Source organism: Schistocerca gregaria, chromosome 2, assembly GCF_023897955.1.
Source record: "Schistocerca gregaria isolate iqSchGreg1 chromosome 2, iqSchGreg1.2, whole genome shotgun sequence".
NCBI lineage: Eukaryota > Metazoa > Arthropoda > Insecta > Orthoptera > Acrididae > Schistocerca > Schistocerca gregaria.
In genome coordinates, this window is record NC_064921.1 from 144,294,948 (window position 1) to 144,307,565 (window position 12,618).

The 12,618-nt window shown below is 39.2% G+C and overlaps 1 protein-coding gene across 3 annotated transcripts in view; it reads right to left on the reverse strand.

Annotated features, from left to right (window-relative positions):
- Positions 1-12,618, reverse strand: part of LOC126336551 (uncharacterized) — a 118,383-nt gene that overhangs the window by 16,718 nt on the left and 89,047 nt on the right. For all 3 annotated transcript variants that reach the window (XM_050000384.1, XM_050000385.1, XM_050000387.1), the window contains 2 exons: positions 5,093-5,527; positions 1,676-1,819 (listed from right to left, as the gene is read on the reverse strand). In XM_050000384.1, coding sequence (XP_049856341.1) covers positions 1,676-1,819; positions 5,093-5,527 — 579 coding nt within the window. The remainder of the gene's footprint in view (positions 1-1,675; positions 1,820-5,092; positions 5,528-12,618) is intronic.

Consider the following 12,618-nt stretch of genomic DNA (forward strand, 5'->3'; position numbering starts at 1 on the left):
TTTCTGCACCTGAAAATTACGACACAATGTTTAATTACAGTAAATTATTATGGTATATTAACAAATATACCTTGGAAATAATAAGACACTCATATTTGTGGAAACTGCGATACCAAAAATATACTTCCAACTCAAATAATTTTTACGCCACAGATGTATGTGACTATACACAAATGATTAGTGTTACAGATCTGCACATAATCTCTGACTTTTGAGAAGGCAGTATGGTGATAAGACTCCATGTGCTGAACCACAGACTATAAACATTATATATGGTATTAAACACAGACTGTATATGTTACTGGGAAATCTCCCTCCATAAAATTTGTCCACAAAACATAAACGTTGGCTCCTGGAGAACTGTTACACACGACTTCATCACCAACCATATCTGTTACATGTTTGCTGACAGAAACATCAAGTGAATATCCTGATTTTAGAATACTTTCAAGAATGCTCTTATGACCCAAATGTTATTCCACACTATTCTGCTGGAATAAAACATACTGAATTTGCAGTTCCTCAGGCTCCAAAACTTTTCTCATATAGCAGTTTGTGTTCACATTACAATAATAACATGTAATGGTCAAGGCTGCATATTGTGTTCAGTGAAACCCAAACCATCACACTTAACATTCATCTGCTATGGTGTTCAATAACTTTGTGTGCCTGATTGTGGCCACTACTGTGAGGCTTGTCTGAAAACACTGCGTTTTGCCTCTGTACACATTGCTCTTTACCAGAAGAATTTAGATCCAGACCACACTGTATTTGGAACAAGTGAGGGACATTAACCACAGTTGTGTGTGAACACCTATGTCCGCAGAACATCCCATTCAAGGCTTGTCTGGTACTACTCAAAGTGTGATATGCTCTTTGGAAGGCAAGGGGTAATCTCACTGATGTGTTTGATGTCAGCCTTGGTTGTGACTCTAACGAGGAAACCACACCACAAGACAGACAATAACATACTTGAAATGAGAATCATTTCTATGAAAACTTACATGTTTCTAGTTTCAGTCATGACTAACACATAATGATAATATCAAACAAACCAGAGACTTTGTGCAATTACAGAACTTCTACTGTTCACACACTGCTACCAAAAAACGTATGTATAATTTGGTTTTTAGGGCTTTTACGGGGTAACACAAACCTACAGCTGTTTTCACCCTGTAGTTCCGTCGAACAGGTGGAACTAAAACTTATAAAAGTCAATACGTTTCTTTTATCCACACTCACTTATTCCTCATCCTACAAAAATTTGGTAAAAGTTTAAGGTAGTTTTCTCTGGAAGTGATCAGGACTGTGATCTAAGCACTCTCGTATAATATTCTATAAATTATGGCTTTTCTTTCCATCCTTAATTGTTTCTGGCAACTGTTGTTTTGTAACAAATATACCTAATGCAAACCAAAAGGAATTATATGAATAATAAATGGAGATAAAAACAACACTTGAAATTTCCATTACGTGACTGCATCTAATCAAAACTGACAGTAACAGACATTAATAGCATTCTGACTGACTCAGCCTTAGCTTGTTCCTTATCAAAAGTTGATACACTTTATTTGGCAAGACAACTAAAAGAAGGCCATACTTAATGAATATGTTGTTCAATATTCTCAGTTCTGGATTATGTCATATATAATTTATAAATAATATGTTAACTTACCTTATTATTATCTTTTGACTTGTGGAATATTCTATGAAAATCATATACGAATTGGTCAATGGAGGAATATAAATGATTCTGGAGTTTGTAGGCAACTGTCTGGAGACTTATACACCCATCAGAAGATTTTTCATTTTCAGATACCTGCAAAAAAAAAAAAAAAAAGTAAATAACTTATTCGTTCATTACTTTAAGAAAAGAAAAACTGTCCTCCACCTGACGGTTGGTTTAAACACTGCAATGTTTTACTATGCATGCTCTTAATGGAAGACTGGTCTCTGAATTGATTTATGCAGCTAAATATAGTGGATCTGCAGTTTAAACTGAACTATTAACCATAGTGCATGGTAATAAATTCTATTTATAGTCTGTTGTAGTCCATGCACTTGTATCAAGTGGTTTTAAGAGACACAAATTCCAGTGTAATAATGCTAATAAGAAGCTAAAAATTCTACTGAATTGCATCAAAGTTATGTCACAAAAAATGTACACCCATATACATTCATCATGTTTGAAATTTTTGGTTGCCACAAGGATATAGCAATATAATGAAGTAGTTAGAGCAGCAGTGAGTAACCAAAAACTATATTTATGGTAGAATATATGCACTGAAAATCACTAATAATTATTGCCCAGTAAGTACTATGCAATAGCCCCTTTTGCTCTCACTATATCAGTTATAATGTAGCATTAATACAAAAAATTCATATAACAGTAATGTAAATGATTAATGAAAAATCTCATATAAATATGTGAAACAAATACTAACAAAGAGATAGAGGGGCTGGCCAGTACTTATCTCAGCTCAGTACAGCTGATAGATAACACAAAGCAGAACAGAAAATTAATATTCCTAGCTTTCAGAACTTTGTACCTTCATCAGGGAGGAGAGAGGGGAAAAAGAGGGGAAGGTTATGAAGCAACAGCGAAAGGTAAACAGGGAGGGTAACAAGGATGGAGGCATGGTTGTCAGAGGGAAGCCAAAGATATTCTACTGTTAAGTATTGTGCCAGCCAGCTTGAAACCAAAGAGGATGCATACAGAAGTAAAGAGGTATATAGTATAAAGATAAACACAACTATCTAGGATGAAAAGATGTGTGAATGGCTAAAGAGGAGGGGGAAAAAGAAGAACACTGAAGAGTAAATGGGAGTGAGGTTGGTAAACATAGGTTCAGTCCTGGGGGATGGTGGGATGAAAGGATGTGTTGGAGTGCAAGTTCCCATCTCCGCAGTTCCGAGGGAGTGGTGTTGGGTGGGAGAAGCCAAATGGCACATACATTGTAGCAGGTTCCTAGGTCCCTAGAATTATGCTGGACGGCATGCTCTGCTACTGGGTATTGGACATCTCCTAGGCGGACAGTTCGTCTGTGCCCGTTCATGCTCTGTCAGTTTAGTTGTCGTTATACCGATGTAAAAGGCTGTGTAGTGCAGGCATGTCAGCTGATAAATGATGTGTTGTTTCATATGTGGCCCTGCCTTGAATTGTGTATGTTTTACCAGCAGTGGGGCTGCAGTAGGTGTTTGTGGGGGGATGCATGGGGCAGGTTATTTAATTTCCTTACCCACCAGTTACCCACTATGTACCCTAATCCTATACCAGATTATTTACATTCATTCCGGAAACCTGCTTTCACCCTAGCCAAACTGCAATCCCACATACTTTTCCTCTGGTCCAGCCTAACCTTTGGAATTACCTCTAAAGGACTTATCTTAAAAGTTCCCATCTCTGGGTGCAATCCCTCCTTCCACCAGTCTCTCCTGGACTTCCAGAACCTCAATCTTTAGCCCTTACCCAACTTGTCCTGAATCTCTACACTACTTCGTGTAACCACCACTCCCAACAGCTCCTACCTCTCTTCAAAGTCCTCTTCCTCTCAAACCCCTGTTTGGAGAACACACTCAGGAACATCATCCTAGAAAAAACCTGACCATTGCTTTCCTCTCCCGTAACTATCCTGCAGAACTTGTCCACAAACAGATCTCCCAAGCAAGACATTCCTCCCCGTCCAACAACAATGTTCCTACCCCCAGACCACACAGAAGCATCCCCCTTGTCACCCAATATTATCCTGGCCTCGAATACATTAACAAATTACTCCACCAGGGATACGACTTTCTCAAGTCAAGCCCTGAAATGAGATCATCAATTGACAATATTCTCCCCACACCACTCAGACTTGCATTTCATCGCCCCCCTAACCTCTGTAACATCCTTGTCAAACCCTACAATGTTCCCAGACCACCTTCTCTACCCAGTGGTTCTTACCCCTGTAACCGACCCCGCTGCAAAACCTGCCCCATGCATCCCCCCCACAACCACCTACCCCAGCCCCATTATCGGTAAAACATACACAATTCAAGGCAGGGCCAAATGTGAAACAACACATGTCATTTATCAGCTGACGTGCCTGCACTGCACAGCCTTTTACATCGGTATGACAACAACTAAACTGGCTGAGCGCATGAACGAGCACAGACGAACTGTCCACTTAGGAGATGTTCAATACCCAGTAGCAGAGCATGCCAACCAGCATAATTCTAGGTACCTAGGAACCTGCTACAATGTATGTGCCATTTGGCTTCTCCCACCCAACACCACTCCCTCGGAACTGCGAAGATGGGAACTTGCACTCCAACACATCCTTTCATCCCGCCATCCCCCTGGACTGAACCTACGTTAACCAACCTCACCCCATTTACTCTTCAGTCTTCTTCTTTTTCCCTCTCCTCTTTAGCCATTCACGCATCTTTTCATCCTACATAGTTGTGTTTATCTTTATGCTATATACCTCTTTACTTCTGTATGCATCCTCTTTAGTTTGAAGCTGGTGCAGTACTTAACAGTAGAATATCTTTGGCTTCCCTCTGACAACCATGCCCCCATCCTTGCTACCCTCCCTGTTTACCTTTCCCTGTTGCTTCATAACGTGGGTTGTGAGTAACTAAATCCACTTTCCCTTCTTTCCCCTTTTTCCCCCTCTCTCCTCCCTGATATAGGAACAAAGTTCTGAAAGCTAGGAATGTAAATTTTCTGTCCTGTTTTGTGTTATCTATCAGTTGTACTGAGCTAAGTACTGGCCAGCCCCTCTATCTCTTTGTTAGTATTTATATAATAGTAATGCACTGTTGACTTAATAGCTATGGCTATAGTTATCATAAAGTCCATTATACAATAAAATACACAACACAGTTGTTCCTGCCTGAACTGAGTACAAAGCTTATGTCTTGAGCAGATATTAACTATATCCGTATCCCTCTTACCTTGTCTTCCTCTCTCTCTCTCTCTCTCTCTCTCTCTCTCTCTCTCTCTCTCTCTCTCTCTCATTTGTAATAGATCAAATTAAATATATTTCAAAATCAACAAAATGGACAATTTTACTGATATTTTGAAAGCATCAAGATTATTTATACTTACTTTTTCCGATGTGTAAGGGTATTTAATGAAATCAGATCCCTCCATGTTCCAAATACAGTTCAGAATTGACTTTAGTTTGGCAATTTCATCATGATTTAGACCATGTTGCTTATAGCAGAGGGATCTGTTGTTATACTGAGGTGTTCCATGCTTACAAAATGATTTTCTTGGTACTCTATGATCTTTTGCATCTTTCAGTAGCTGAGATATACCACTATGTGCAGTACTGATACTTTGCCTGTGCAGTTCAGAGTCCATTGAATCTAAGGGAATGGTTTCTTCACATTCTGCTTTAACATCCTGCGTTTTTACTTCTGTAGTTGGTTCTGAAAATGTGCTTCCTGCTGAATGCGCTGTTGTCTGGTTGTTTTCCATATTTGAATCATTGCATACTACGCAGCTCCCTTGTGTTTGCAGATCAGAATGATTTTCTGACTAGGAAAAAAGATAAATTATTATAAACTCAACTCAAATACAAATATGAAAACAGCTGCACTTACTATAAATATCATTGACCTCATAACAAAGTTGCTACACTTAGTTCACAGTTTCAGTTGACCTATTTCTATTTTGAAATGGAATGCTCTTGTGGCAATGGTAAGTTATCAATAAGAGATGGACTATATCTACAAAATGATTCTTCTGGATAAGTTATAAACAGTCAAAAATAACTCGTACTAACTAGAGATATCATAGGAAAAGCAAGACACCATGTACATCACTAATATGTAGATGAAACATGCCACAAGCAATGATGAAAGTCCGCTCCCCTTCCAACAGTCATGGTGCTGTAAGTAATGGCCAAGTATGAAAGTCTGTGGGATTTTTAGATTTTTCTGTGTTGGCTTTCCAAATCAGAAATTTTCAATAGATCTTACTTTCATCTGTATGTCATGTAAACGAAAATTCTTCATTCACGAGAAGAGAAGAAAAATGTATTCACAATCAAAACCAACATCCCAAGTGACCAATTATATGTGAAATGCTTAATAATGGACATACTGAGCAGTAGAACAAGAGATGTTATCTTCTACTCAGAAAGTCATGAAAGAGGATTAGCAGAAATGCTATGATATCAGAATGGACCCAAAGCTACAGTTTTATTAAACAGGGTGCATGTATGAAAGAAATTTTCAAAGACTAATTATAGTAATCAGGTATTGCAAAATTAGTGCATAGTAACATTTGGGAGTGCAAAATATATATACATACAAGCTTAGAGAAGCTGCTCAAACACTGAAGACAGTCTTAAATATAATAAAATATCACGAAGTTGTTGTAATACAACTCACAGACATGATCTAATGAACTGTTCATGTGTAAACAAGGAAATCCAGAAAGCATATATAGTCTACAAAACATTGCAAAGCTATAAATAATGTTTCCTTTCTTAACACAATTGATTTGGAAAGAATGTGTTTCACAAAAAGTGAAATGAACTTACACAAGAAAGGCAAACCCTATTCATGTAAAAAACTTGGCGAGTTCATGAAAACTATCTTCACAAACAGCAAAACAAATGACTGAACACCATTAGAGACAGCAGAAGATCCAGACAAAAGAGGCTACACTCAAGAAGGCAAGCAGCAACTGACAAATGAAGACAACCCTGCCCTTCTCTTCAAGATGTCACAGAAGTAGTAGTTGCAAATAGAACAATGTTGATATCATTGACAAAGGAGAAAGGAGTATCACTATTCTTGATATCAACAGCTACTACAACATCAAAGGAATGTGAAATGAGTAACAACGATGATCCAGGATGCAATGAAGTGGGCAAAAAAAGAACAGTATCCACTTCTCATATCACAGGCGACACAGGAGAAGCAATAATATTAGCAGCAGCAACAGGAGAAGAACCAAACGTTGTGAGTATAAGGACTGGCCTCCCTCCCAGTTGAAGGATTTTTTAAAGGAGAAAGGATGCAGAAGTGCCCAAGATGAGAAACATTATTTTACAGTGTTTCACCAGAATGTTCAATCAATAAGTAACAAGTGCAACAATTAGAACTTTAACTGGAAGCTATTGACAGCTTGGTAGTATACATTAATGAACACTGGTGTATAAGAACTGAAACCAATACATGTTATGAATTAGTGAGTTAAAATAGCAGATAATTAAAGAAAACTGTAGACTCACTTATTTATGTTAAGCATTCATAGTTAGAAGTGATATGATTTCTTTCAGTGAAGGAAAACATTTTGAGCTTTTGGTGGTAGAGTTAACGAACAAAATACACTTAAGAAACTGACTATACTGTGCCTATATAAATCTCCCAGTGCTGATGTCAATGTCCTTTTTAATAAAATCAATGCAAGTGCTAGACAAGATATTTACTCCTACACAAAATATTCTAGTATATGGAGATTTAAATATAATTATGATGGAAGTGGATGAAATTAGTAACAAGTTCTTGAATATCTTGTACAGTGCATCTCATCTCACTGTGGGTAGCAAGCGTAACAAGAATAACCAAACACTCATCCTCATTGATGCACTTATCAATCGAAAATATTGTGAGGTAGCTGCAGAAAACCTCAAGGTATCAGACCATTTTGTTGAAACTTTCACAGTTTCAACAAAATGGTCTGATACCTTGAGGTATCACCACAAAAAAAGACACATGGTTAGGAACAGAAGGGTGTACTTCATATTCAAAAAAGTGTGAATTTTCAATGCAAATGACCAGCTACTCGCGTATCGTATCAGTGACACACTCATCCCTGTTGCGCGATAACACGAAATGAGCTGCCCTTCTTTGCACTTTTTCGACGTCCTCCGTCAATTCTACCTGGTAAGGATCCCATTCCGTGGAGCAGTATTCCAGCAGAGGACGGACAAGTGTAATGTAGGGTGTCTCTTTAGTGGGTTTGTCGCATGTTCTAAGTGTTCTGCAAACAAAGGGCAGTCTTTGTTTCGCCTTCCCCACAATATTATCTATGTGGTCTTTACAATTTAAGTTGCTCGTAATTGTAATTCCTAGGTATCTAGTCGAATTGCCAGCCCTTAGATTTGTGCGATCCATCATATACAAAAAATTTATTGGATTTCTTTTAGTACCCATGTGGATGACCTGCACTTTTCTTTGTTTAGTGTCAATTGCCACTTTTCGCACCATAAAGAAATTCTCTCGATCATTTTGTAATTGGAATTGATAGTCTGATGATTTTACTATACAGTAAATTACAGCGTCATCTGCAAACAATCTAAGGGGGAAGCTCAGATTATCACCTAGATCATTTATGTAAATCAGGAACAGCACAGGGCCTATGACACTACCTTGTGCAATGCCAGATATCACTTCTGTTCTACTCGATGATTTACCAGCTATCACTATGAACTGTGACCTCACTGAGAGGAAATCATGCATCCAGTCACACAACTGAGACGATACTCCATATGCATGCAATTTGATTAATAGTCGCTTGTGAGGAACGGTATCAAAAGCCTTCTGGAAATCTAGGAATCGATCTGAGATCCCTTTGTCAACAGCACTCATTACTTCATGTGAATAAAGAGCTAGCTGTGTTGCACCAAAAACAATATTTTCTGAATCCATGTTGGTTATGTATCAATAAGTTATTTTCTTCAAGATGATTCACAATGTGTGAGTACAGTATATGCTCCAAAATCCTACTGCAAATTGAGGTCAGTGATTTGGGTGTAATTCAATGGGTTACTCTTATTTCCTTTCTTGAATATTGGTGTGACCTGTGCTACTTTCCAGTCTTTAGGAACAGACCTTTCGTCAAGTGAGTGGTTGTATATGATTGCTAAGAAAGGTGCTATTGTATCTGCATACTCTGAAAGGAACCTGATTGGTATACCATCTGGACCGGAAGACTTGCTTTTCTTAAGTGATTTGAGTTGTTTCGCAACACCTAAGATATCTACTTTTATGTCACTCATGCTAACAGTTGTTTTGGTTCGAATTCTTTAATATTTACTTCACCTTCTTTCGTGAAGGAATTACAGAAAACTGTATTTAGTAACTCTGCTTTAGTGTGTCACTCAGGCTAACAGCTGTTCTGGTTTCGAATTCTTTAATATTTACTTCGCCTTCTTTCATGAAGGAATTCCAGAAAACTGTATTTAGTAATTCCACTTTAGTGGTACCATCATTGGTACCATCACTATCACGTAGTGTTAGTATTGACGTTTTTTTTTTGCCACTGGTGTACTTTACATATGACCAGAATCTCTTTGGGTTTTCTACCATATATTGAGACAGTAGTCTCGGTCAATAAGGAAATCTTAAGCTTCGTTGAAACTCCATGCACAAGGCTGGTCTTCTCAATCTCTGCTGCCAGCCACTGGAATGACCCAAGAATGACCTTGGAGCCCAGAAAACAGATTACCATTTGTTCCAACATGTGTCACAATCTGCGGTTGGTTGCACCCTGTTTCCTCTATGGCTGCTGTAATAGCCTCTTTGACATATTTAATGATGTCCCCAGGCATACAAACTGAGTGCACTTGGCGTTCTTTTCTGTATCTTGCTGCCATTTTCCTAAGGAGTACCATCATTCACTGTAAATCTGAACTGCTGCTGATTAGCAGATGTCTACGCTTTTGTGTTTGCCTCCTCCTGACGTCAGACAAAACAGGTTTCCCCAAAACAGATGAACTGAGTCCCACTGGCTCAGTTTCAGTGAAAGATAGCACCTCAAATTTCTTGGTTAGGGTGATGAATACTCCCTGATTCCTGTCAAACCCTGTAGAGGATGCCTGAATCTACCGTTGGTATGGCACTCACAGTCAAGTGGACAAGTAATGACAGATCCAATACTTCCTGCAGAGGAGCCAGGATCCAGAGAGGATACAACTTGAGGTACCTCTGGTACTAGTATCACAGATACATGACTCTTGGGACCTCTTCCACCACACTGATTCACAACAGCTCCAATCGTTTGACAGTAGTCAGGGTGATTTTCATCTGCTTACAAATGTCAACCAATACATCCCATATTCGAGAACAAAAATTGTTAAATAGATAACCCTAAGGACCTGGCCCACTTTGTAAACAATTACTTTAGTCATTTAGCAACCACTGCAAGAAAAGCTTCAAAAATACAACATATAGTTACAAATAACTATGTATCTTATACAATGCTGCTGGTACCCACCATTGGGAATGAAAACTGGACAGTGCATATCCACAGGGTCCAAAATGTCTACTAAAACATTGCATTAGCAGCGTAAAAGAAGCCTTAAATGACATTATAAATGAGGCAGTTGCATTTGGTTGAATTGCTTCCCTAATTACCTGTCATCTTTTTAAAACATAATTGAAACTATTATGAAAAACACACTTGGGAATCATTTTAATAAATACTAACTTCTGTGCAAAGAACAATTCTATTTTAAATCTGGAAAGGGACCAAATGTTGTTGTAACAAAATGCTGGATGGGGATGAAATGATGATGAAGACAACACAACACCCAGTCCCTGAGGGGAGAAAATCCCCGATCCAGCTGGGAATCGAACCCGGGCCCCTTACGATGGCAGCCCGTCATGCTGACCATTCAGCTATCGAGAGGACACTGTGTAAATATAAAACATATGTTAAAGTATATTTATTAAAAATAATTTTTATTCAGTTAAAGAGTTCATGCAATAAAAATTATTACAAATAAATAATCAGGCTGATGAACAACAAAATAGCCAAAGTGGACCGAACATATTTATATGCAATGCAATACATATCTAGTTTGTAAATTTTTTTGTGTAATCTAAAAACTAAGGTGTATTACGAGAGGTGTAGGGATTTGGTGGCAGCTGTCAAAGTGAAGGTATTCCTTGTGGTTGGTAGGTTTGCTCTGGATTGAGGTAGTTATGTAGACAAAGATAGTGTTTAATAGTGGCAAGGCCTTGGGCATTAGGGATGTTAGTGTAAAGGAAGGTGGCACCAATAGTGATGAGCAGGGCAGTGTGGTAAAGTAACAGGAACTGTGGAGAGTTCCATACCAAGAAGTCCCTTCCATGCAGCCTACCCACGCGTGACCATCGCATCTGTAGTGATGAGCAGGCCCTCTCAAAATATACCAAGGGTCTCACTGATGCCATCACAGACTTTAATTACCCTCCCAACCTTGTAAAGAAACAAATCTCCCATGCCTTATCTCTCCAGTCACCTACCATCTCCCAAAGTCACGCTTCCCAGCTACAGAAGAGCATTCCCCTCGTCACTCAGTACCACCCAGGACTGGAGCAATCTGAATCACATTCTCCACGAGGGTTTCAATTACCTCTTGTCATGACCTTAAATGAGGAATGTATTATCCAATATCCTTCCCACCGCTCCCACTGTGGTATTCGACTGCCCACTGAACCTACACAGTATCCCTGTTGATCCCTACTCAACCCTTGCTCCCAACCCCTTACGTCATGGCTCCTATCCCTGTAGAAGACCTAGGTATGAGACCTGTCCCACATATCTTCCCACCACCAACCACTCCAGTCCATTCATAAGCATCACCTACCCCATCAAAGGGAGGGCTACCTGTGAAACCAGTCATGTGATCTACAAGCTCAGCTGCAACCACTGTGCTTTGTTCTATGTGGATATGACCACCAACAAGCTGTCTGCATGAATGGCCTCCAACAAATTATGGCCAAGAAACAACCGGACCACCCAGTTTCTTAACAACAGAAAGTTCATCATTTAATTGACTACTTCACAGCCTGTGCCATCTGGATCATTCCTACCATAACTAGCTTTTCTGAATCGAACAGGAGGGAACTCTCTCTGCAATACATTTTACATTCCCATGACCTTCTTGCCTTAATCTTTGTTAGTTACTGTCATTCCCACTGCAGCACTACACAGCCATCTACTGCATATCCATAGTCTTTTTACTTCTCCCCTCTTCTGCCCCCTCCCCCTCCTCCCCGGTCTAACTTCTTGACGGCTCCCCCTCTCTGCCCCATTACCTTCCTTACCACAACAACCCAGACTGCTGCTCCCATCATGCATTGTTGCTTGCAGTAGTCTGGCATTGGCAGCCAGAAACAGTGGTTATGTGTGAGTTGTGTTTGCATGAATGTGTGTGTATTTATGTTGTCTAATTCACAAGATGGTCTTTCAGCCGAAAGCTTACTTGGTTAGCAGTCTTTTCCTTGGGCCTGTCTGTAACTCAAAATCTGGACTATATGGTGAGTAGCAGTCTATCCTTTTCATAATATTGTTGTTGCTGCAGACTGATTTGATGCACCTCACCCATATACTCTACCCAGTCCAAGCCTTCAAGCCTCTTCATTCCTCAATAACAACTGCAAACGACATTCTTCTGAATCTGCTTACTGTAATCATCTCTTTGTCTCCCTCTACTATTTTTACCCCTTGCACTTCCCTCCACTACTAAACTGGTGATCCACCGATGTCTCAGAATGTGTCCTATCAATCGATCCCTTCTTTTAGTTAAGTTTTGCGACAAATTTCTAGTCTCCCCAATTCTGTTCAGTACCTCTTCATTAGTTATGTGACATTGTGACCTACTCATCTAATTCTCAGCTTCTTGTGTA